This window comes from Anser brachyrhynchus, assembly GCF_964034855.1.
Source record: "Anser brachyrhynchus genome assembly, chromosome: 1".
NCBI classification, from domain to species: domain Eukaryota; kingdom Metazoa; phylum Chordata; class Aves; order Anseriformes; family Anatidae; genus Anser; species Anser brachyrhynchus.
The window spans coordinates 187,103,649-187,129,996 of NC_137694.1; the positions used below are offsets into that span (position 1 = coordinate 187,103,649).

The following is a 26,348-nucleotide window of genomic DNA, read 5'->3' on the forward strand; positions in this document are numbered from 1 at the left end:
GTACACATACAGCACCAATATCCTGTCACCTCACCAGACTTGGAAGCACCTTGTTTCTCTTCTTAGTGTTGATTGGAAACACAAACACTGACACTGTTAGGACAGACTGTCAATATTTGAAAAGTTGACTTGTTTCAAATTCTATCATTTCTGTTTTGCTAATACCTACATTACCCCACAGTTTGTGCTGTAAAAGCAAAGGACTAGAATTACTGTTCTATGTTCTAAAGGAGCAGGGGATGTCCTCTACACAGGGATCTCTGGTAAGATGTATGTTGCACGGAAATACTTAAGGACTCATTGAAATACACACTTTTTTTTTTTTTTTTTTTTGTTTGTTTGTTTGTTTTTTTCAGAAGGATGTAACTATAAGGATTATATCACATCTGTCCGTTTCAATGAAATGGCAGTCTTGGGGCCTGACTGTGAGGTTTTCCAGACTGGGCAAGAATTTTTCCTGAACTCTTTGGAGTTTTAATACATACTTCAATGTAGTTGCTTATTGCAGCCTTTAAGCTATAGCAACAGTATACATTTTTGGCTGGAAGCATTGCTCTTATATATGAGAACTTAGCCAAAACAGTACTGAGTTTTCCCTTCTAAAGGAGAAAGGGATATTGATCAAATTATCCCACTAATGGTCCTGCTTGCCTTACTGTTTTATTGACTTAAAACAAGTGTTTCAGCAATGGTTAGCTGCAGATTGAGAAAGCACATTGACGTATTAACTATGATAATCATATACTGAAGGTTGCTCCCAGATAAAAGTATTTATGTCTGCCCTCTGCTCTAGTTTCAAAGCATGAGACTAAATTCCACTTAGGCATTTTTTTTTTTTAATATCCATTTATGATCTTATCTTTGTTACAAATTTCCACTATGGCATCAGAAGAAAATGCAGGAGCAAAGATAGCTATTGTAGAAATTCAATTATACTGAAAAAAAATCCTCAGACATCAAAAAACTTCCCCTTAATCGAGTAATTTAATAAAGGTATTCCTAAGTAAGTTAACCTAAAAAATCCATACTGCATTTCACAGTTCTCACATTTTTATCTCATGTGAGAGGAGATCGCATTTTCAACTTTCAGCATGCCTTTCTTTCCAGACTGCTTCCCCAGGAAACATAATATTTTTTCAAGACGGAGCTCTAACAGAACCTGCTGGAACATGGATAAAACTGAGACCTCACTGCAGACCTTCATAAGGGAGAAAAGACTAGAAAGGATCTCTCATTCCCAACTCATATTGTACCTAATGAAGTTCATGCCTTGCTTACAGTCTCATTTGTTCTTAGTCCCTATTTACAGCAGGTAACTTATTCCCTTTCCGGGCTGATACCTCAGGTTCCCCTTCACACACCGATGAATGAGAGCACTACTGGGTGCCAGTAGGAGTGCAGATGTTTCTCAACAAGTTGCGTGGCACTTGGGATCAGGTCATGAAAGATCACAGCCACACTGACTCACAAAACACTGAGTTTTAGAATTAACCCTCATTTCTATTTCAACAAAAAAGGAGATGTTCCTGTTTTATAGAATTTTCAATAAAAGGTCACAGGCAGTCATAAGAGCACTTGAGGTATTGTTATTTCTCACACCTCTGGTGAAAGATTGTACAATGGGCACATACTCTGTAATCAGTTCCCCTAGTTCATGGACGCAGGACATCGTATTACATCTAGAAAATAAAGACTCTGTTCTCAGTGTAATTGCATACTTAGCCGTCAATATTAAGAGAATAACTGCAAAGGTTCAGAATTAACAAGTTAAAAACAGACTTTTATCTTAGTTGTAATGAAAAATCATTACCTGCAAGGTTGTCAATCTCTTTCTCTTGGAGCAGACTGACAGCATCATCATCTCCTTCCAGCATAAGCTCCGTTTCTGCATTCTGATTTACCACAGCTTGACTTCGGAAAGTTTTCTTGGACTTCACTACATCTTCTTCAGTGCCTAAAAAAGTTATGTGTTGTGAATTTAGCTGAACAGTATTTAAAACAACCACAGTCTAGTAAAACACACAGAATGAAACATCTGTATTGGAAAGGTCTTTATCAAGGTCTACAAAATACACAGCCTTAGTCTGTCTGTCAAAATATATCTTGAGTAAACTACAAACTCTGTTTCACAAAGACTCTCCTGCTGTTAATAATTAGTTTTTGCTCTACGTTCTATGTTTTTCTATTAATTTTCAACATGCAAGAAATTCAGCAGGAGTGTCTCTTGGGTTCTTGGTATTCTGATTCTGACTGATGTCTCAGAGCTCAAACCACCTACTCTAAGTAAAGGAGATGCTTTTGGGAATTCAAAATCTGCCATGATTTTGGTTTGGGAGATAGGAGGGACAGAAAGGTGAAGTAGGAGACTGGTAATCTCAATAAAGAGTAAGAAGAAGGTAAGCACAGTGTTTCTTTGTTGGGAGAAAGTTTTATTTTCAGTCCTACGGACTCATAGTAGTCCTTAGGATAGAAAGCTTTCTGTTTTCTTCCTAACACAAAAATCTGCATCTTCACCTTGGACTGTACAAAACCTAGACATCTTCAATTCTGCTATAAGAAATAAAAAACGAGATCTAATCACTCCTGTCTGTATCAGAATTTGGAAATTTGCTTCCTGCTAAGCTACATCCATAAGAACTATAAGTGAAATCCATGCAAAACTGAGTGAGTGTGGATTTTGATTGTTTGCCATAATGCCTGAGCTTGATGAGTGCTACTGTGGCAGATGTAAAGAGATGAGGTAAAGTGCATTAAAACTCATGGCCTCATATTCATACAGGACAACTAACTGGAATATAGTAAACAGATAGGTTAGTGAAGATACATGCATGGAATTGAATCGATGTGTCAGGCAGTTCTGTTATTAAAAACAGTGGGGAAGGTGTTATGTTTTTATCTCCCACTCATATTTATATGAGTCTTTTAATTACTTCATGCACAGAAGAATCTCAGCATATAAATAAAAATTCTGGAGGCATATTTTACCTTTAGTGTGTTTACTCTGTTTGAAGATAACTGCTAACATGCCACTTGATATCAGACTCCACCACAAACTGAGACCTCACATTTTAAACAGTCTAAAAATAACCTTCTCTATATTATTGCTATTATCCAAATTGCTATTTCTGAAACTACAGAACATGGTTAAGACAAAAAAAGAAGAAAAAAATGCAGTTTTTCATTAAGCTCAAAATTAAGGACAGCATCTCTAGTCTTCCTAATTGTTGCTCTCTCCATGAGGACAATGCTGTTACTGATAGTGATAAAGGCACTACTGATGCTGACATATATGCTGGTATACCAATATTTTTGCTGTGTTCTAGTTACTTAGCTGTGATCTATACCTCACTTGCATAGTGAGTGAAAAAATAGTGCTAAATACTAACACTATTTAGTGCAACTAACTGTAACTGTTCACCCAATTTACAATTAATTTTTTTTCCCAATTCGCAAAAAAAGAGTAAGAATTGCAGGAATTTTGGAAAACATAAAGGAGTAATGTGCTGTAACAGACTTTTAGTTATATTACATCAGAACTGTATTGAGTATTTAACTACTATTGGAATTTTGTTTGCTTGTGCTTACTACAAGGGAGATTAGCATCATTTGACACAGGTAATAGCTCCTAGTGTGAAGCATTTGACAATGAAGGAGACCGAATCTGAGCTGAACTAACACGGTGGAGGAAGGAAGCAGGAAAATATGTTTGTCTTCCTTTTTGGTAGCTTTAGTGAGCGTTATGGAAGTTTCTGAGCTTTATAAGATGTGATAATTTTCAAATAAATTACTTCAAAAGTAATTATCTGGAATAATCATAGTTTCAACCATTTCTGTAGTAACTGATTAGATTAGTGACAGTCCTTTCAAATTATTTATGCACAAAGAGATAGTCACGAGAAAAAAAGTTCACATTATTACTAAGAGGCATCAGCAGAAGAACCTGAAATTTAGTGCATTTTAAATCTCTTGTGATGAGGGTTCCAGTTACCAGATTACAGAAATATTGCTATACACCAGTGTAAGAAATGTGGTAGAGGAGAAGGCATTAAATTAGTTTGGCAAATTTGGAGCTTAGCAACAAGACAAATGCTTCTAAAAGCCATTCTGGTTTATAATATTAAACATACATTTATCTAAAAGAAATATAGTAAATGGTGCTTCTTTCTTGTGATGGAAAAGGCTCTGGTTTGGCTGTTGTTTAAATTTATCACTTTGTTGAGTGCACCTCAGTTTTGCTGTACTGTACTAAACATTTATCTAAATGAAAGTGTACGAGACCCAGAGTTGCCCTTCAATCACTATATCCTTTATGAATTAGAGTTCCATTTATCAAAATTACAGCAAGAAGAGTAAGGTCTCACAGGGCTGTCTCATTACAAGGCTTGTAAACACTGTCCTTACAAAGAAATGGTTTAACACCTAACAAATCAAAAACTGATTGGGAATAGAATTTATTTGAGATCATCTATCTTCAGAAGACGTGCTGTACTGAGTGCACTTCTTGGCCTTTCTACCCATTCATCAAGAAATTAACAAGCGAATACCACAGACCACCAGATCTCCTTGGATCCTGAAACGTGAAATATGTTCAAAACAGATCTGTCACAGATGTTCTATTTTTATATTTCAAGATGACTTCAAAAAGGTTATAAAATAAGAGGAGCTCTCAAAATAAGAGTAAAAAGAAAAACAACTTGTCTCTTTAAAAACAGACAACAAACTGAATAAAAAATTATATGACATAAAACTATGTCTAGTATTGTTAACAAGGATATAAAAAGGAGTGATGAATAAATGAATATTTGATATTTCAGCATGTTTGTAAAAAATCAAAACTCAAATTATTTTTTAAAGTCACAGCAAAATTACTATGAAGTAAAATTCATTTCCAGATACTTCATTTCAAACTCCTCTCAAGACACACAGAGTTTCTATTTTTAAAATATAATACGGAATTGTATTAATGTCAGTTCCTAAGTCTAACTAGAAAATGTTTCAAATGCTTTAAAATAAGAGAAAGAAAAAATACATTAGATGTAAGTTGAAGAAAGCAAGATTTTAACATTGGGGTGCTCAGAATTGGAACTGGCAGATGCTATCAGTGCTCAAAGAAGCAAGCTCCTTATTAAAGAATATTTTTCCAGACTGGGACTTAGAAAGAAACCATGAAATAAGAAGGTAAATATTTCTTAAAACAGCAGTTTGAAAAGAACTTAAAGGAATAAGACAGCTCTCACTGAAGTCCCGCTGAAGTTAGTGCCCTAATGTCTTGAAACTTGAAGGTTCTGTCTTAAATGTATTTTAAGAGAATGTATGTATAAGACTAAATAAGTTTTTTTTTTTTTTTTTAAATACATCATTTGTTACACCTGTTATCATCTTGATCATTGCATGGTAAAAACTGGCTTCAGGATAACTAAAAAGAGCTAATCTTTAACAGAAATCAAAGAAAGCAACTAGCACTTGTCTACAAAACCCTGACTTCAGTGAAAAGGTATGTATTTTATATATCTGAAAGATTATGTGAGCTGCATGGTAAACCTGTATAGCATTGCCAAAAATTTACTAATTTCAGGTAGCATTAATTTTCCTTAAAAAGTAACAGGAACTATTAATCTGACCAAAAAAAAAAAATGTCCACCAAGAACAAAAAACAACCAACAAACCCAATAACAACAACAACAAAAAGAAAATAAAATCTAATAATTTCCCAAGAACAGGAGGATCTCAAGTTATTTAGTAGCTACAGCTTCTAGAATCATCTAATATATGCAATATTTAAATAAATATTTTGTTGTTTTTGTTGTAATATTTGAATTTTTGCTTCTCAGTTTTCAATTAAATCAATAAATGCTGTAGGTCACAACAGTTTCTAAGTTCGCAGTCTGAATTTCAAAGATATTGTTAGTGTCCAAAACCATAACCCATAAACGGTATCCCTAAACACATTTAAAATAAGCAGCACAAAAATAGCATATTGTTGATTACACTTCTGTTATGTAAGTTGATTTTGTTAGATTTTACACTAATCACTATGATTTTGTTGAATACTGAAAGGGAGTTTTTGCTTCCATCTTCACTGCTGTGCATTTATTATTCAAAAGCGTTTGATTTTTTTTTTTCTCTCTGTACTTAGTGTACTTATAGTGAGGTAATAACATGGTTAATTTTAAGAAAAGTTTGCTTGGTAATACTGTAACCAACAAAAGAAGACTACTGCTTCTTATAAAGTTGTTTCCATAGTTTACTTCAACGAATTACCGATAAGGCAATTTATGCAGTGAGCGCTCTTTGATCTTTGAAGAGAGATGGCAGAATGGAAAGTTAACCTCATTTTAATGTTACCTAAATATACTGACAGGAAATTCTAATGTTTCCAAACATCTGGAAATCTGCTCCATGGGATGGTGTTCTTCTTTTCTATAAGAAAGCTTTTTCATATATTGTCTTTTACAGTTTTATGTGGCTTCTAAAGGAGCATTTTGACATAAGTAAAGTCTGTTCTCTTTACAGTAAAATGCTGCATTTAATTAAAAACTCTCTTTTATAGAATCTAAAGTACAGTTTTTGTGAAGCTTAGCTTTCCTCAGAAACTTTTAAGGATAAAATTGCTTTTTCTTCTCTTATAGGTCACTTATATGCACTGCTCTGTAGAATTATTATTATTATTATTTTTTCCTGAATTATAATAACCTAAGGTAGTTTTTAGCATGCTATTGAATAAAGGAATTCAGAATTAGTTCCTCACAGGAGACTACTTCACAGGTGATGATGTAAATCATGAAATTATATCACAGGTAAAATTTATCAACAGAGTTTGAATGTGCTGTTTTTCATGGAAGATTTTTTTTTGTATATTATACCAACTGTAACTTTCACAGGAACAGCCAAGCTTAAATTAAAATGCAACGCTATTAACTACCCCCTCCTTTATTTATTTATTTATTTTTCATTTGATATGATTAATACTTGAAAATACTTATAAAACATTTCAGGAGATAATCTTCCTGCTTTATATATTAAAACAGTTTAAAATCCTGCTTTCATTGCTAATCTTTACTAACTCGATTAGGCACCGGGACACTCACAGCGGTCACATTTATGGAGAGCAGCTGCTTGGCAGTCTGTAAACTGACCTCTTCAAAACCCAGCAAGATTAAATAATCGACATGGTAACCACTCCCTCTGGCCCAATATCTTTCTGCATGGCTTCAGAGCCAGCCCTTCCAGGACTGAGTTCACTCCATGGGAAGAGAGAACCAGGTATCTCTACGTCTACTCAAGAGCCTTGGAGGAGCAGAACATTGCTGGCATATTTTGATGAACTGTCCCCACCTGTGTCTGTTGGGGCTGTGATTTAAATTGCAATGTGTTTCTGGAACTGGCAGCTTTGACTGGCATATAATTTAGTTTCCCTTGAGAATCAGAGAAGTGACTCTTATTAAAGGAGGGCTGGTTTTAATAGATTTAATAAAAGCCAGAGGGATCTAAATCATATTTTCCTTATCAAAGATCATTGAAGAAACAAGGGGAAAAACTGGAAAAAATGTGTAGAAATTAAAAATTGCATGTATTTATTTTGGAAATTACTTTTTACCTAAAAGCAAAACCAAATCATATTTTTATATTCTGTAATAGATAAATACCTGAAAAATTCATCTGAGACATTCCAAACATTTTCCTCTATGTCTAATTTTTATACCTGTTATCTGACCACATGATTTTCTCTAGGTGAGTAATATATAAATAAATACTTTATTGTTGTATACATTATACTCTTATAACTTCTCAGGTGTTTTGCATTGCAACGATGAGACTGACAATGATGAGGAGACTGAGAATAAGAGCAAGGACAAAATTAACATGTTTCTCAAAAGAGAATGTTTTTTTCTTTTTTTATTTCTTTTTTTTTTAATTTGTTTTTAACAATAAATAGTTATGGTTAAATTGTTGTGTATCAGTATAAAAGGTCCTGTATAGAAATAAGGATGAAGTTACCATGCTGGGCACTTTATTTATTTATTTATTTTCCTTTAGTTTACAGTTAGGAAAACTAAGATTCTGAGTGGTATGAAATTAATTTTCAGAAGTCATAAATATTATACTTATTTGAGATTTCAGATGTTCTGAGCTTGTGAGAAAGAACCTGCACTGATTCAATACAGGTCACAAGGAGTCAGAGGGTGACAGAATAGGATGTGGCCAGTCTAGCAGATGTTATAAGGCATTTTCACACATCTGAAGGTCAGTCTTCAGTCTGACTGCAACTAGAAGAAGTCCTTCTAACTGGAACTTAAACCAGTCAAATGTTTATATTTGGATTAAGATGTAGTTTGCCACTGTAACTTGTACACACAAGAATGGATTCATATTTCACGACTGATGACCTTTACAAATCCCTGTCAGTTTGAAATGTAGCCTCTCAGTGGATACTGTAGTTTGATAAATTGCAGAAAGAAACCGAATTTCCTGATGTGCTGTGGATCACTTAAACAGGCAAAGATGATACACAAGAAAAATAATTAAGAGCAATAAAATATTCCTATTTCCAACCATTTTACTAAAGTACAGTAATAGCCAACAGGAAAAAACTACATCACACCAACAGTTATTGTTCAGTGGAAAGGACATCAAGGACACTTGCAAGTAAGAGAATTGGATCAATATTAACGCGATTTTCATTTCATGCTTCCCCAACTCCAGTAAGCTGACAATATACTCTGATTATGTGAACTGCCTCTGAGTAACATAGAAAAGGTTATTAGAGCAAGAGGTGGAAATGGAATGCACTTTTTATATTGACAGGTCTGCTAATAGAGTGTACTGATTTTCAAAGCCATGCAATGCATTTTTACAATTTAGTTTTGACAGCAAAAAGGAATTTCATTTATCATTAATTCAAAATATTCACATGTAAGCAAAGGTTTCTTAAGACAGGCCACTGAAGAGGGCAATCAAACTGTTTTAATAGAAAAAATGTAATTAGTAAGGTAAGAAGCAAAAGGGGATTAAATTTAAATATGTATGAAATGATAATGAAAAAATGAAATAATTCTGTTAAACAATATATTCAATGCTTTTAAAATAGAATCTGATAAAAACTTTTAAAAGATAGCACACTTGAAAAACAAGGAATCTCTCAACATTCAGGTCTGGATTTTGTCTTGAAAGTTTTTGATTAGTTTCAAGTTTGAAATACTTAAAACAAGCACACATCCTACAGGAAAAGCCATGTTCTGACTCTATCTGCTTGCAGAGCCTAAAGACAGGATCAAAGTTGTCAGACTTCTACAAAGGCGCACCCTGTACTGAGGAACCGTGCCCACATATGCTAGCCTTAATTTAGCTTCCAGCTCACAAATATTCTAATTGAGAAAGCTAACAATGAGAAAGCCTTGGGGAGAAACAAAACACTCTTTAGAAACACAGACACTTGGTGCATGCTAGCAGCCCAATGGTAATGCACTGGCATGTGAGAAACCTGATCTTAGCTCCTGTACTGGGGTATTCTACACCAACCTTTCTAAACTTTACATAATGTTTAAAAACTAGAGCGTCCAATCCACGAGACAGGTTCAAACCTCAGGATTTTTAAAACAAAAGATTTATCTGTAATTTTATGGACTGACTTCTAACTTTTGAATTCTTCCTCTCTGTGGCCAAAGTGTGGTCAATCATATCTTTGCTAGAAGGCAATATTCTCCCTCACCACTTAAAGTTTTGCTACCAGATCCAGAGTGGACAGCTAAAAAAATTAATTCTCTAGATCAGAAAATGAAGGTGTAGTAAGTAAGTTTAAAATGATTTTATAGTAACTATCCAAATTCCCATAGTAAAATAACTGTTTTAATTTCTATCAAGACTACTTATTTACAGAAGAAAGACTCAAAAGCCTTGAGATACCCATTTGCCAAAATATCTGAAATGATCTTTGTTTTCTGGAATGTTAATAATTTCAAATGAAATTCTCCTCTTTTGAGACATATGGAAGGAAGATCTTATGCAGTCTTTACACAGGCAAAATCTCTTATACATGACATGATCTCTTCTATAACTCCTTCTTAAAAGGATAGCCCCCATTTTACATAAATGATAAATTTGTCAATATAATAATCTTATCAGAATATCTAGATTTACTTTTAATTACACTGTCTTTTACTGTGCAGTCCCAACTAGTCCAGTGTGCTGCTCTGATTCTTTTTTTCTGTGCAAATTTCATTTCACCCTCACATGGATCACCACATCTTTAGAACTGGCATACATCATTTTCACTTCAGCAACAACAGTAACTGGTGGGAGGAACTGTTTCTATTTCTGTGTAGATCAATGCCTACAGCAACATCAGACAAAGGGCAGCACCCACAGGATATTCACATTTGTGAGACAGCAGTGTGGCCCTAATATTGGGATATTTGCGTTTAACTCTTAGCTCTACTAAGGGGCTATACTCTAGTCACAAAAGACAGTGATCCTATTTGGGCCAGGCTGTTGTGAAAAAATGAGCTCCAAGTTCCTGAACCTAAAATGCAAAATTAAAACCAAAATTTTTCTATTATTTGCTTGATCGGGGCCAGAATTTTACCCTTTTTTTTTTTTTTTTTACAAAAATAGCTGCAGATATAAAAGCTTTTTGTTTCATACTGTCTAGCAGATAAAAAAGTGACATAGTAGCGATACAGAAGATAAAGCAGAGTCTGAGAGCCTATGACTATAACAGCTCAAAGAGACTTTCTACAAGATTTCCATTACTTTGTCTCTGAAATAGGTGAATGGTAATTACTGTCCCAGGTAGAAAGCTTGTGTGTATATTAAGGAAAGTTAACTCACAGAAATCTTAGCAGCAGTAGTAAAGAAAAAAGGAGAACAGTATTTTATTTCATCTACCATTAAGCTTCAGTGTGGTGTTTGTGATGCCTTTCATTCTGCTTTGCAAAGATTGCCAGAGAGCAAAAATTTCCATGCAACTGCAGGGATATTTGCAAAAATGCTATGCTTATGTTAAATTCGCAAGCATCGGCAATATTTTCTATTCAGAGTGGAGCTGAGATGCTATTTGACAGCATGATCCACTTTTTTGAGGACACGGGAGTGTGTGATTTGTGTTATATGGCAAAAGAGACACAAACGAAACCCTCTTTGGGCATTATGCATAGTCCTTTCAGCTACAAAAGTTTGCATATTGTAGATGATGTTTATGTTCATACACAAAGACATAGGGAGATATACACTTAAGGCATACAAGGATAAGAAAAAAATCATGTCATGATGTAGCATACATGCTATGAAAAACAAAATTATGTAACTGGAAACGTATAAAATGCTGGCTGATGGAATTCTTAACAAGTTGTTTTTCTTGATATGATGTTTAGTGGTATATTTGAGAACTTCTCACAATGCATTTGGCTTTTAATACAGTGCCTTCATTAGGTGTTTCTGCACCCCTGTCTGTACCTTGCACAATGCTGAAACTCATCAAATCTTCCAGTTTGTTGTACCATAATGATACTTTTTGTGTGCATTTCAAAGGTAACTCTATAAAATGAGAAACATAAAATAAGGCCAATCGAAGAACTCACTGTGCTTATATGGATACGGAACAGCCAGTGCATGCATACGTAAGTCTTTGTTTCTTGTGCACAAATTTTACTATTTACATAAAACATCTATGATAATTTTGATATGATATAATAAGAATACATTTTTAGTGGCAAAATTTAAGTAGTGCAATATAATAAGATGAGAAAAATACTTTACTATATTAAAAATACATTGCTATTGGAAATTAATTCCTTTATTTTTATAATCTGTACTGAGCTATTCTGTTAACTCTGTGAAAGACCAGGAATCACCTATACTGAAGAGATTCTCACAATCTACCTGTCATCTTAACACATCTTCACCTTGCAAGAGGCCGTTGCCTAAAAGCCTATCATGCCTCCTACTGGCATGTGTGAAAGAGTGGGAGAGGACAGTTCTAACTCTATACTATGATCTCCTGACTCTAGGCTGCAATAGTTGCAGCACTGAGGAAATAATGACCCTTGATTCCAGCCAAGCACTTGGCTTCCTTTCCTAGACACCTTTCTTCAGTGTTGTTAGAAAACACCTTCCTCAGTAGAAGCAATAGAATTTCATCTTGCATTTTTTTGACACATTTGGTTCAGTCTGGGCTTCTTTACTCCACTAAAAAATGTTATTAAACACTTTTTTTTCATTTAATAATGCTATATATTTCCACTTAGTCATATACATAGTGGAGAACAGACTCCTGCAGTCAAGAAGAGATGAAAGATAAGAAGAGTGGAGAAAAATTAAAAATGGAATGTGTTGTTGTGTTCAACTAAAGTTGAAGGAGTGCTGTTACTCCTTAATATGGAGTCTTCAAGCACAGAAGATTGGAGGTAAGAAAAGCACATAGTAAAATCTAAGTCTGAAGAGCTACATTCACCCAGCTATGAAAGATGTCCTGAAGGACAATTAGACTTTCATTGACAGAATGTTCTTCCAAAAAGTTTCTATGAGATGCACTGAATATACATGGGTCAGTAACTTCCATTTCTTTGTCAATTAGCAGAAGAACTGAATTAAAAGAACGAATAAATTCTTTACATGGGTTTGAAAACATTTCACATCGTAGTAATTTACTGGTTTTGGTAAGTAGATTACTTTCATTCTGCAAGAGCAGATTGCTACAGTTTGTTCTTTTCACATGTAAATATAACGGCAGAAAGGAGAAAAATGCAGCTAGACTTCTAAAGCTGGCAATGGTTGCAATTTGGTGGCCTTGGGAATGTTTTCGCCAGGCAATTTGATTACTTTAAGAATCAAATTTGAGTCATAGGCTTTCAGAGGCAATCTGAAGTGAGAAAAAGAAGTAGTTATGTTAACTGCTGGTAAAAAACTTTGTTGTAAAATTAACTCAGACCTGTAGTAGCAGTTAAAATCCAGGTCATGCCAGATAGACTGAAAATATCAGAGGAAGGCATTCGAAATCCAACACAGAGGTTTTGGGGGAAGAAAGTTTTCACATCCTATTTGGATCTGCTAAAAGCTCAAAATAAAGAAAGATTCTGACATTTAACGTTTGAGGAAATTAGAAAAGAAAAAAAAAAGTCTTTTATTTCATGAATCTGTACTTAAAACTTATTACCAAACTGCTATGAAAATTCCTATGCTAGAGACGGCAGATAACAGAAAGCAGAAATACAGAGATTATGAATCTGTTAGGCATGCAGTTGCAGCTAATTTCCATAATCCAGTCAGACAGTAGAAGCCCAGACACAAAAAACCAATAGTGTTCAGTACTCTACCTAAGTAAATTCCACTACTGTTCACACCTTGAGGTCATAATAGTAGATCACCATAACAGTAGATATATTTAATGATATATTAATGTCCTTCGGGGGGACTAAGAAGTACTAGAAAGACCACCAAGATAAATCTAGTATTTCAGATTTAGTTATTATCACAGTTAGTAATCTCTTATACTGCTCTCTAATGAAAGCCCTTATTCCTGGCTTATTTAAACAAATTTTATTTTCATCTGTATCTGATAAATACCATGTAAAACCTTAGCAAAATACGTTTTTTTTTCTTTTTTTTTTTTATGTGTGTGTGTAATGTTTTCCCTAAAATCCTGTGAGGATGAAATATTTGGAAGTTTATTTGGTGAAGCAGTGGATGGCACTGTTGGGCTACAGTTATAAATCTGTAGTGGCAAATCTCAAATTATTATGCTTTCAATAAATACACAGATTTTTGTGATTTCTTCAGGCACGCAATTCGGATGTAAACTCATTTAAAATACATCAGAGATTTCACAATCAGATGTGGAAGTTAGTACGTGTACTGAAAGGAAGTTGTGTTATAAGAATTTTATTTTAGGTGAAAGAAAATCAAGAATATTCTTGATTTCAACATTCAATATAATTTTATTTTATTAATATTAAATCATATATCTAACATTGGGCATCTCTTCTTATAAGGGGCACTTGGCTGGTAATTAGTCTAATGGAGACAAAGAGAGTCAAACAGAGAAAAGAGAAAGAAAATGGTGCTCCAAATGAAGTGGAATTGCTTACACATTTGTCTCATGTCTCTGCATGATCACATTTAAAGAATCGAGATGATTTACTTGGTAACATGTGGAAGCGTTGTTATGGGTTAATTTAATGACTGCATACATATTCTTAAGATGTTTACCACCGAACGTCATGTAACATATGTGTTTTCTGCCCATAAAGAAGAAACTTAAAACTACTCATAGTTACTTCTTAGCTTGTAAACTTACAGGCTAAAATTAAGTGGGCATGTATTGGACGAACGAAGGTGGTTAATTTTTAGTCAGGGGCTTCTGATTTCTTTATTTTTTGTTTAACATTCATACATATGACATTACTTAAATAAATATTAGTTTTGCAAGTTATCTGAGTTAAAGGTCATCACTTGCATTTCCTCAGAACAATGTATTTTATTACATTGTGTGTGTGACTAATTTTCAGGAGGACAGTGCTGGATAGAGCACTAAAAAAGTCAAAACAACAATAATTCCCCTCTGCCCCCTCAAACTCTCCTACCGAAGTATCAAAACATTTTAGTGGCTCAAGTAGTCACAATAAACTCAGTTTCAGTAATAGTATACTGTCCATGAGAAAACTGATATTAGAAGTATTTTATGACCCGGATGATGGGGCAGAGGGCACCCTCAGGAAATTTGCAGATGACAAACTGGGGGGAGTGGCTGACACACCAGAGAGTCATGCTGCCATCCAGAGGGACCTTGACAGGCTGGAGAGGTGGGCTGACAGGAACCTTCTGCAGCTGAGCAAGGATAAGTGCAGAGTCCTGCACTTGAGAAGGAACACCTCCATTCACTATTACTGCTGGATGGCACCCAGCTGGAAGGCAGTACTGTGGAAAAGGACCTGAGTGTCCTGGTGAACACTAAGATGAACACGAGTCAACAGTATGTCCTTGCTGCTAAGAAGCCTAATGGTATTCTTGGCTACATTAGGCAAAGTATTGCCAGCAGGTAAAGAGAGGTAATCCTTCCACTAGATTCAGCACTGGTAAGGCCACATTTAGAGTGCTGTGTACCTCTCTAGGTCTCCCAGTACAAGAGAGGCCTGGACTCCTGGATAGGGCCACCAAGATGATGAAGGGACTGGAGTCTCTCCTATAAGGAGAGGCTGGGAGAGCTGGGACTGTTCAGCCTGGAGAAGAGGGAACTTGGGGGGATCTTATCAGTGTCTATAAATCCCTGAAGGGAGGGTGAAAGACGATGGAGTCTAGTACCAGGCCAAGAGGTAATGGACACAAACTGGCACCCAGGAGGCTCCCTCTGAGCACCAGGCAACACTTCTCTGCTGGGCAGGTAACAGAGCTCTGGCACAGGCTGCTCAGACAGGTTGTGGAGTCTCACTCCCTGGAGATCTTCAAAAGCCACCTGGATGTGATCCTAGGTAAGATGCTCTAGGTGTCTGTGTTTGCACAGGGGGTGTTGGACCAGTTGACTTCCAGAGGTCCTTGCCAACCTCAGACATTCTGTGATTCTGGCATATGTAAATGCACATTTCCTCAAAAAAAAAAAAAAAAGGTCTAAAGTAACTTGATGTTGAGGATTACCTATTATTGATAAAATGTTTCTGCTTTTTTTTTTTTTGAGTCTATGAGATGTTGCATAAGATTAGTCCTGAACATCGAGATATAAGTAAACTGGTGTTTTAAAAGTATTACTTAAGACTAAGTTCTGACAACCATCTACTTTTAAGCTCTAGTTCCATAAAAAGAATCACAGAACCCTTGAGGCTGGAAGGCTCCTCTGGAGATTGTCTAGTCCAACCTCCTTTCCGAAGCAGGGTCAAGCACAGAAGGCTGCCCAGGACCATTGTCAGTTGGGTTTTCAGTTTTTCCAACAATGGAGATTCCACACCTTCTCTGGACAACCTGTTCCATTGTTTTACCACCATGAGGATAAATAAAATGTTTTTACTGAGTACCACTGAGAAGAGTCTGGCCCCATCTTCTTTACTCTCTCCCAACAGGTTATACCCAACTACAAGACTTCCCCCATCCTGAGCCTTGTCTCTTCTGGATGAAGCAAAGAATATTTAAAGAATATCTGGATCAGATTAGGAATCAACGTAAATGTAAAAAACAAAACAAACAAACAAATAAAAACTACAAAAAGATCTTCAAACTCAACTATGGCCCTTACAGTAAAGCTGTTCATATAGACATATTATGGAAAACAATATTAACAGACAAAACTGAAAGCATATTTTGGTGTTTCACCTCTTACATAGTACACGTAGAATGCTTTCACTAGATATGCCTAGATAACATTTTTTATACATCTTGTGGGCCTGCTAGCAAAATTCTGGTAGGTGATGATTCTGTATCAGCTGTCTTCAAATTGCTTCCAGTTTTGCATTAGTTACTGAAAAAATACTGCTCTCTTTAAAATAGGTCTAAAATCTGCATTGCTGAGACAGCCCCTAAGGACTGTTCTGGAAATATGGTAGGTATGGTATTTTGAATAAATACAGACCAGAGATGAGGCAAAGGTAGTAAAGTCAGAGGGCCTTGTGAAGTTGAGAAAAAGTAAATAACTCTTAGATATATACTCAGCAACTTTGACAGGCACTCTTGAACTTAGTGAAAATAGTGGTGGTGTTTTAATGCAGAAGTCCCAGAAAGAAAAGACTAGTCTTCAAGTGGGCATTCAGACTTCCTATAAGCATTTGATTTCATAGCAAAGCTTCTGAACAGAGATGAAGAAATTGAGCATACACAGTTCTTGGGACATTTTTATTTCTTAAAATGTCTTATCACTTATCAAATGTCATGATAAGTTTGTTTGTAAAACACTAACAGCTTTCTGGAACAATATCTGGTGCATGCTAAATGAAACCAACTTCTTACCAGTTTCTCTGGAATGTCCTCCCTCTGTCTTGTTCTAACACTAACTGCAGAAATGATGAACACAGCGGTTCAGGAGATGAACAGCAGGAGCTGTGGGAATCAGCTGCTCTGGACTTCTCAGAACTGAGAGGTCACTTTAGAGTTACAGTCCTTGGAAGTTCAGCTTGGTACATTTTTCTTTAATACTGATGATCCTCACAAATTTAATATTGATTTAGGGCCCAATGTGGGACAGCCAAAATCCCTGTTCTGAAGGCAGACCCTGGTTTGAACAGGGGTTTACATGGATTTCAGACTCAGTTTCATAGCAGGGAATCCACACACCCTTTAACGTAGCACTTGCTTGAAGATAAACGTTCTAGGAATTTAAGTCCTTCAGCAGCCTGATGGAATCCTGCCTACAATTCTCTGGAAGTCTATAAACTCCAGATTATTTCGTGAGAGTAAATTTCAGATTTGAACTTTTCAGACTTCAGAAATTGATGCTCTTTAACTCAGTTTATATAATCAAATCCGATTTCTAATGATAAGCATACACAACATTTGCTGAAACTTACAGCAGTGAAGACAACTCCCAGGAGTCAGATATAGTCTGCTTCAGTTAAAACTGCTCTTGAAATAAGGTTTTTAATTAGCTGTCCATATATATAACAGAATGAGAAACTTAAAATATGCAAGTTCAAATGCAATTGCCATATTGCACTTATAAGATATATCTGTAACTTCGTTTCAAAACCTGAATGAATTACATATTACATTACAAAGGTGTTTAGTTTTTTGTTGTTTGTTTGTTTTGTATTCTAAACATTCAGGATCTGTCACGATAATCAGCTTAACAGGCCAAATATTCTTGAGCACAGACACTAGAAATACTTGATAAGCTTACATATAAATGTTTGGAACATAACCACTGAGTTATTCGAGTCCATTACCTCCACTGCAGACTAGAAAAAGTGGCTTTTCTTGGATCATGTCTACATGCAAATGGTTTGTGGAACACTGTCTTTAAGTGCTGAAGGACCAAAGCATAATAAATTCACTATTTTGCTCTTAAGTTGACCTCTTTGGAGTAGTATTCTGTTTCACTGTCCAGGGTGGTACAGTAGTACCAATAAAATATCAATAAAATTAAAACTACAAAAACTTTCCAGTAGTTCAAAATCCCAGTTTATACCTTTCACTTTAATACTGCAGTAAGCAGGATCCCATTAGCTTCACAAAAGGGGAGAAATGAATCCATGGATCTATTAAAGAATTTAACTAAAACAAAAAGGTACAGCAGATAAAACTCTGAAATAATTAGGCTTGAATTTTACATCCAGATATGAAATGGATGTAAAATCCAGTGTTAATGTCAAATAGCTAGAAATGGAAGAGACTAATCCAAAGGGAAAAATTTTCCAGTTCATCTCCTGTAAATGCTGCTATGACTGTGTTCTGACAGTCTCAAACGACAACTAAGTATATAGCTACAGGAATATGTTATAATTTTTCAATTTTGAAATATTTTTACTTGCCATGTACTTTGAACACATATATATACCTATACATATACACATATATGCATATTTGTATTTTATCAAAAACAGACATCTGAGCATGCATACAATGGCTGAGTAACAACCTGTAGTTAAAAATAAGTTTTACTCATTTGACTTGTAGCAGATTTTTTGAGAGAATACTACTTACATATAGCAGATAACAGATATAATGCTTCCTACATTAAGAAGGCCCTTATCAGATAAAATTAACACTTTTTTTTTTTTAGCCCTTCAAGGCATAATTTAACATTTGTTATTATTTCTTTTCTAAAACAAACATAGATCACAAACATAGTTTTCATTTCCAAGAATTTTCCGTTCCTTGATGACTGCAAGTATTACATAATTACAGTATCCAGACATCCAACATCAACTCTGATTTAGTACTAGAGTAGCTGTAGAGCACTTTTTTTATTTATCAAGGTCATCTTGATGGCTGTGCAAGCTTAGATAAATCAGGTGTTAAGCAGGCACATCTCCAAGGAATCTGGAAATTCTCTCATCTGCAATCCTCAGCACATCTTATTATTTACTGCCAAATAAATGACTGATTAATTTTGTCATTTTTGCTTGGTGATTTTTGCTCATCTGAAACTGCCTGCCCTCTTCTGCAATGCCTGATCAGACCTATTTAAGCTGATGCCTTTGATCGTAGATACAGAGGAGCTTGCTGACTTAGGCTTTGACTAAACATTCCTCCACTGCAATATTTATGCACAAAACCCTAAATGATAACTGACAGTCAACATAGATAACAAATATTTATATTTCCACTATTTTACTGCTGCTCAGTATAGATTTTCTTGTGCTAGAGGTATCAGTCAAGATGAAAAATTTATATTAATATAACAAAAGCCCAACAAATTTTGCTTTCATTAATAGTTTATTTCTCACAAACAAAGTATCCGAGGTCAAGAAAAAATGTGTTACTGGAAAACTATGCACAAATAAATTTTTTAATTGTTTTAAATTCTTTCTGCACTATGATATCATGCTTAGTGTTGGAAGCTAGGAGCATTTTACTATCAAGGTGTTCCAAACAAAATTAACAAAACAAAGCTAATTAAAAAATACAATGAAAGTTAAGCCCTATGGAAAAAATCTGCCTCCAGCTCTTTCTTAATCACATTCCAAGACCAGAGGCTAAAGGTACATCGAACTGCACCAAATCCTTTTCACATGACAACCTCATAAATTATTCAACTCATTAGTAACACCAAGAGGCATAAAAATAACATCAGTGGTAAGGATGTTTCCTTACAGAGAAAGGTCAGCTAAAAGTTGCAGTGTTAAAATCCAAAGGCTTAGCCTCTGAAAAGTAAGTACATGTAGCTAGAATCCATGAACTACAACTTTAATGCATGCTGCTTAAAAATTCCATACATTAATTTTAATAAATACACAAAAAAGTTATATTCAGAATTATTTTAATTCTGCAAACAGGACAACATTTATCTTTTTTTTTTTTTTTTAATGTAACCAGGATGCATACCACCTCTAAAAATACCTGAGCGTTAATTTTCCTGTATGTTGAATACACTAACAGGTGAGTACTATGAAACTATATAGAAACAACACAGTATGAGACTATTACTACTTCAGCTTTTCTACTTCTTTTGGTTGTAGCTTTATCCTGCAGGCTAGCTCTACTACAAGGCAGCTGTCACCTCCACTGAAATACCAGACCATAAAAACTACGCTAAAAGAGGTAATCTTTGAAACATGCTAAAATAAAACCATTTAAGTGCAACTTGTATTATAGTTCTTGTAAAACAAAACAAAATAAACAAAACAAAAAAAACACTTCCACCCTCTTCTGAGCTCAATCTTATCCCAAAGATAAAACATTCATACTATAAAATGCAAGAAACAAGGACATCAAAATAAATGAAAGCTGGATAGTATCAATGCTTTAAAACTTCATTATAGCTTATAAATCAGATTTCTTCTTGTTTTAATGCTAGTTCAATATCTAAAATTAAAATTCTTAAGCAATAAGAATATTTTAAAAGTTTTTATTCCTGAATAAAGCAGAAAGCCCTCAGCTTTAGTGATTATTTTTCTTACAAAGGAAATATATTTCAAAGGAAATATTTTTCTTACAAAGGCAACATAGCAATTAGCACAATTCTGCATCTGCCTCTGATAAGATCTCTGTTTTGATGTTTTGGAATACTGTGGATGAAATAACCCTCTGTCAAATATATACTGCTGGGGTGATGTCTTAACCCAACTAGTGAACAGTTAATGACCTGAAGTTCTGCACATGATAGCCTTTGCATTTAAATAAGTATTAAATTACACTACCTAGTATAACCACATATGCAGACACTCATTTATATGTCTAACCTTGTTTGAATCCCAGCTATTTGCTTCAACAACCAGCAAAGTTGGTGAAATACATAGGTTACACAGAGCTACCTTTATATCTATCACATTCAGAACTCCTGGCAACATTAGCCCTTGACTACAAGGACTACAATCAACTGAAATGTTTAACGTGCATTTGGCAAACTACTTCCCTTTCCTTAGTTTTTAATAAGTGATGCAAAATTTTATTGCTAAATGCTACAGAACCCCAGGATATATATATATATATATATTCAGTACTGCAGATTTAAAAAAAAAGGAAAGAAAAAATATTCTGAATATTCTTTACAAATCTCCATCTTTGATATGCTAGAGAACTACACCAGTTTAAATTTGAGAAGTAAATTTGCTTTAGACATTTGGAGTCCTCAAGTTCAGTCTGCTGTACAGAAATCACTAAACACATGAAACTTTCAGATGATATAAGGGAATTTGCAAGCATGTTCCTCCCTCCTCTTTTATACCTCAGCTATCTCTTCGTGAAAATCAATCATCATCTAATCCTGAAATTCAAAGACTGAATCTCCTATGTGGTCAGTACACTATTCAATCCTAACCATCCTCAAAATACGTTCTTCAAGCAAGTTGTTAGGTATTTCATGATTTGCAGAAAACAAAACAAAACAAAAAATTTGGCTGAGAATATGCTAAGATAAAAACATCTGATATGTTTTTTAAAACAGTTAATCTTTTATTCATAAGAGATCTCCAATGGAACTATTATGACACATTAGTTTGATGGCTTAACAGTTTTGTTCTGTCACTCGGGAGAGACAAGTTTGGTTACTTTTACCAGTGTCTCAAAATTAACATCTGGGAATGCCAAAGAGGTATAATGTGAATCCCCTGGGGATTAGAAAACATAACAGCCCACAGGTTCACAACTTCTGCTTCATCAAAGTATAAGAACTGAAAGAATTCCTTTTCTAAGAAAATGTTCTAGGAATTCTCAGCACTATCCTTAAAAAAAGAAGGGATATGATTCTCAGGGATTCATGGACATGAAGAAAAAACCATAACATATATTTTTTTAAGCAGGAGTTAGTACTGACCATATTCCACTGCAGCTTTCAGAAGAGCATCAGAATGAGTAGACCCAAAAGCATTGCGAACAAATCGCCTCCGCCGGCGCAAATCGTCTTCCCAGTAATCCAAACGCCAGAAGTCATGCAGTTGGCTATGAAATAAAGAACACACACATCAGCACCTACCACAGCCTGAACTGTATTTACATACATTATGCTATAATTTCACTACTGCTTTTCTATTTCTGGAATACAATCTTGTAAAAACATATATTACTAAAACTTCCAATATTCTAACATTTCTTTACATGCATTTATACATTATAAACCTCAGCACTGCCTGTCTCAAAATGTTCTGCCTGCTGCTAAAAACATTAATCACACTGAGCCCATTAACAAATGCAGCATCAAATTACAAGTATTAATGGCACAGCTTGCTTTCTTTTACAGTGTTTTTAACAAGGCTTGTAAATCATAGAATGGACCTCAGTGCAAATAGTTTGCAATTTAATGACTATGGTCCCTTAGCAGACTGAACTTAGAAGTATAAAATATTGCCCACTTGAATTTTGTGGAACTATGATTAAACTAATGTGCTGAAATATTCATTGAAATAATTCCCTACTGCCCCTAGCAACCTGAGAAAATTGCAATTTTATTCATTATTAATAACACTGAATTAGAGCAGCAAAAAAATTCCACCATGTGGTAATTGTCTTGGTAAATTATTATTCCAGCACTAACAGAGTACTAGGATGATTTTATAGCTTCCAGCTAATACAAGCCATTAACAACCATGACCATCTTTGTGTTACATTGATTTTTTACATTCAAAAGCAATATTAAAGCACTGTAGAATGATATAAGCCAATGTTAATCTATGTTCGACTCAAAACATGCATATGTAATCATGTGGTATTTAACTTCACTTCTACAGAAATGACCAACTCCACTTTCAGAAAACTTCTTGACGTTATTAACACAAACATCTCCCATGTCAACATTTTAAGTATGCAGTTCTGAAGGACAGAGAACAAGGTGAGTGGATGCAGCAGAATACCTCCTAGCCACATTTTCAGAAGTAGCACACCTTTTTAGTTTATTATTTTTACTCAATGTATTTTTTGTACTCTGAATGACATTTTCACTATATGCTTCTTGAGTCTGCTTGAAGGTCCTACTCTTGATGTTGCCTTGAGACATTCAGACATTATTTTATGTAGCTACAATCACTGAGAAGGCATCTTCAGGAGTTCAGCAGGAGCTGCTTACTCATTGAGAGCAATTCAGACTATCTTGCATAAAGGTGAAGCAGTAGTGACTCAGCTCCCACAATGGGAAGGTGCAATATTAATGGCCTGGCTTGCATGCTATGAGACAGAAATATCTTGCTATCCTGAGTACCACTTTTCTCTTGCTAAGTAATAGACTACTTTGTTTTTGTACTGTGATACAGTTTTTGCTCACAAATGTCTTGTTAGCCTGAAGTATCAGTTCATCATTTACCCTCCTACACTGAGTACTGAATAATTTTATTGTGACTGCTAAGTACACTTGATTGTTATGTGTTATGAATGCAAAAATGGGCAGACAGCTGACCCATGGTTTAGACAGAGTTTAAAATCTCCTTGTAGAGTTCAAGACTCTGTTTTAAACTCATTATATGAAAGATAAAAATAAAGGCTTTTTATCATAGTCATTGTAGTCATTGTTTTTAAAAGGCAAGAAACTTTCCCTTTTTACATCCATCTAAGAGTAATCAATAATGAAACAGAAGTAAAGACATTAATGAAAGTTATTTTAAAAAAGCAAGAGTTCTGTGAATCTGTATTTTTCATCACAAAAAAGGCTGTTAAGTTGATAAAAATGACACAATTATGTAAGAGTTAAAAACCTTCTATTAAATTAAAAGTATTCAAAGACTAAGAATACTAAATTTTTAATTTGTTCTGTGTTTAATCTGGTAATACATTCATTTCATTAATCAGCCTGAAGGATATTGTATATTCTCAGCTGCAAGTAAAAGGTTGTAGTAGATGATTTAAAGATTGGATTAGATGATCTTGGATGTCTTTTCCAACCTGATTCTGTGATTCTAAAACAGATTTTAAATGAAGTTATGAAGTTCAATGAAGTCATAAGTAAATAAATGAAAAAATTGTCAGAGGAGAAAGTCTATTTTGGGGATCCCAAAAGGTTATAACTTAACCAGGGCTTGACATCTGAAATACATAATAACAGTGCAAAATAAAAATTCAGAAATAATAGTACACATATTCCTAATCACAAATTACATGACTGTTTAAAACACAGCTGAAGTTTCTTCCTAGACTGTTCTACCCAAACATATCCCACAATGTTATTAACCTAAAACTGCAGCTTGCAGTCTCTGCCAGCTTGCAGCCAGATGCAGATATAGAGCAGCGCCTCAGGGCATCAGGTAGTAGCAGGCCAGAAGCACGTTTTTGTTAGTAGGCATAGTGTCAGACCTTTATGCAAAATTATGTATAATCCAAGCAAGATTCTGACATAATTTCTTCTAAGAGTATTTCATTGTACAAATGAAAAGATGGAAAGATTCTTCATGGGGAAGACTGCATGAAGATGATGCATGAGAAGAGTAACAAGATGAAAATGTTGTCATAGTTTTGTTATTTATTAAGAAGCAAAGGTTTTGACAAGCTTCCATCTCCCTACTTGGTCTTCACTGATACCTTCTTTCAGGGAAATAATGCCTTTTGTTCTCTCTAGTTCAAAGTCCATACATTTTGGAGTTTGTAGGATTTGCTGATCTAATAAAGTTCAAAATCAGTTTTCAAATATAAAAGTCTAAGGATGATGGTTGAGTACACAGAACATCTAGGAAAGAGAAGTCATATGAATGGCATGAAGTCAATGTACATAGATGCTGCATATATGAACCAGCTCTAATCAGTAATAACAGAACCTGAGATACTTTAATCTGACTCCTTCTAAAGACTTTTCCTTCCTCAGAGAAAACACCCACAGGGGGTTCAACAAACTGGCAGAACTGGTGAAATTGTCTAGGGGAGACACAGTATTTGCCACCAGATGTTTTGCTGCAATAATCTTTCTGAACAATATAATGTAAGCCAACAAAGGTCTGCTCAACAGAGTTAGGTAAGCAGTGATGGAGTGTGGCACATATAGCCATATAGCTAAGGAGCTTGCTCTTCTTTTCAGGTTCCTGTATATTCCTGGTTTAGAGTCACACCACCAAAACATGCTATTATTTCCAAGCTACAGTGTAAAATTTGCACCGGACTGCTCGTTGGATAATACATACCAAAATGATCCTACAGTGAAAAATGGTCTCATCATTAAGAGTGTATAATGTATGTCAGTCACTGTTATACAAAGTGCTTTGCAAATCTTATTTCTGTATGCTAGTCTGTCACAGAAAGCCCACCGAGGAAACGTTCATATTCTATGACTATGCATTCAAAATTCAATTATGCATTGTCTTGATACAGAAATTAAGTATCATAAAATCAGTGTCTTAGGGGACTACTAAAAGCGGCAAAATAGTGTTTTGTTTTGTTTTTTTTCCAACTTATTTGAGAAAACAAACAACAACAAAACATCATCAACAACAAAAAAAGACTGGATAAATCCTGGAACAACAGCAGATTCTGAGTTACTCATACATACAGCTTGGAATTAAACACTACAAAGTTATCAGGCTACCAAGTACCACCATTAAGGCAGAGATGTCTTGGGCTCATGGAATAGAGCACTGGACTGAATTACAGTATTGCAATATAAACTGTGTCGAAGACTGTACCTGGACCCTAAACAAAAGGTTTCTGGATCTTAACCAGTTACTCTCAGATTTACTTTTGATTTATTTATTGAGCAGCATATTTAATAAAGTGACAAGACATTTTCTCCTTACACTATTGCTTGCTGGAAATCAGAGGCTTGAAAACTTTGAATGTCTCATTTTCATCACTTATATTATAGAAAGTCTTATCTGTGGGATTTTCTTAAAAATATATTGTTACATCTTTCCTTGGATTAGATTAAAAATCCTATGAAGCAGAAGACTGTGGCACAAACTTTAGCCTAAAACTAAGAAAGCTGCCTGCTTTAAAAGCCCAGAGATAAGGACTGAATCAATATTAAGTTGTCTAACTCCTTAATGACAGTACTTTACAAATACTTATATTCTAATCCTGTGTATATTATTCAGGCTTTACTTACTTACTTACTTACTTAATTAATTAATTTCAGGAATCTAGATAGATGCTAGGCAGCTTTAAGTCATGTCTGAAAATCGAGCTGATGTACACTTTCTAGGTACTAGATACAAGTCAGTCCTAGAAGAGGGCATGTCTGCAAATTGTTCCCCTTGCTACAACCTGTTTTTCCTAGAATTGCTGTTATTACATCAAGTTTAGTAATTTATTTCTGCGACAAGTACAATATTTCAAGAAGCTTTAATTTTCTTAATAATGTGTAGCAAACA

The 26,348-nt window shown here is 34.8% G+C and overlaps 2 protein-coding genes across 15 annotated transcripts in view; one reads left to right on the forward strand and one right to left on the reverse strand.

Moving 5' to 3' along the window:
- Positions 1 to 26,348, reverse strand: part of NBEA (neurobeachin) — a 518,392-nt gene that overhangs the window by 172,640 nt on the left and 319,404 nt on the right. For all 13 annotated transcript variants that reach the window (XM_080568262.1, XM_080568264.1, XM_080568263.1 and 10 more), the window contains 2 exons: positions 21,887 to 22,011; positions 1,811 to 1,954 (listed from right to left, as the gene is read on the reverse strand). In XM_080568262.1, coding sequence (XP_080424388.1) covers positions 1,811 to 1,954; positions 21,887 to 22,011 — 269 coding nt within the window. The remainder of the gene's footprint in view (positions 1 to 1,810; positions 1,955 to 21,886; positions 22,012 to 26,348) is intronic.
- LOC308183024 (uncharacterized protein) overlaps positions 1 to 26,348 on the forward strand; it is a 40,494-nt gene that overhangs the window by 11,291 nt on the left and 2,855 nt on the right. The window contains exons 2-7 of one of the 2 annotated variants that reach the window (XM_080568531.1): positions 5,441 to 5,494; positions 11,527 to 11,615; positions 12,255 to 16,519; positions 19,948 to 20,010; positions 20,091 to 20,172; positions 22,797 to 22,897. The gene's annotated coding sequence lies outside the window, so the exon portion shown is untranslated. Of the gene's footprint in view, positions 1 to 1,962; positions 5,495 to 7,072; positions 11,616 to 12,254; positions 18,013 to 19,947; positions 20,011 to 20,090; positions 20,173 to 22,796; positions 22,898 to 26,348 lie in introns of those variants that run through there. The other variant, XR_013942223.1, reaches the window with a different exon arrangement.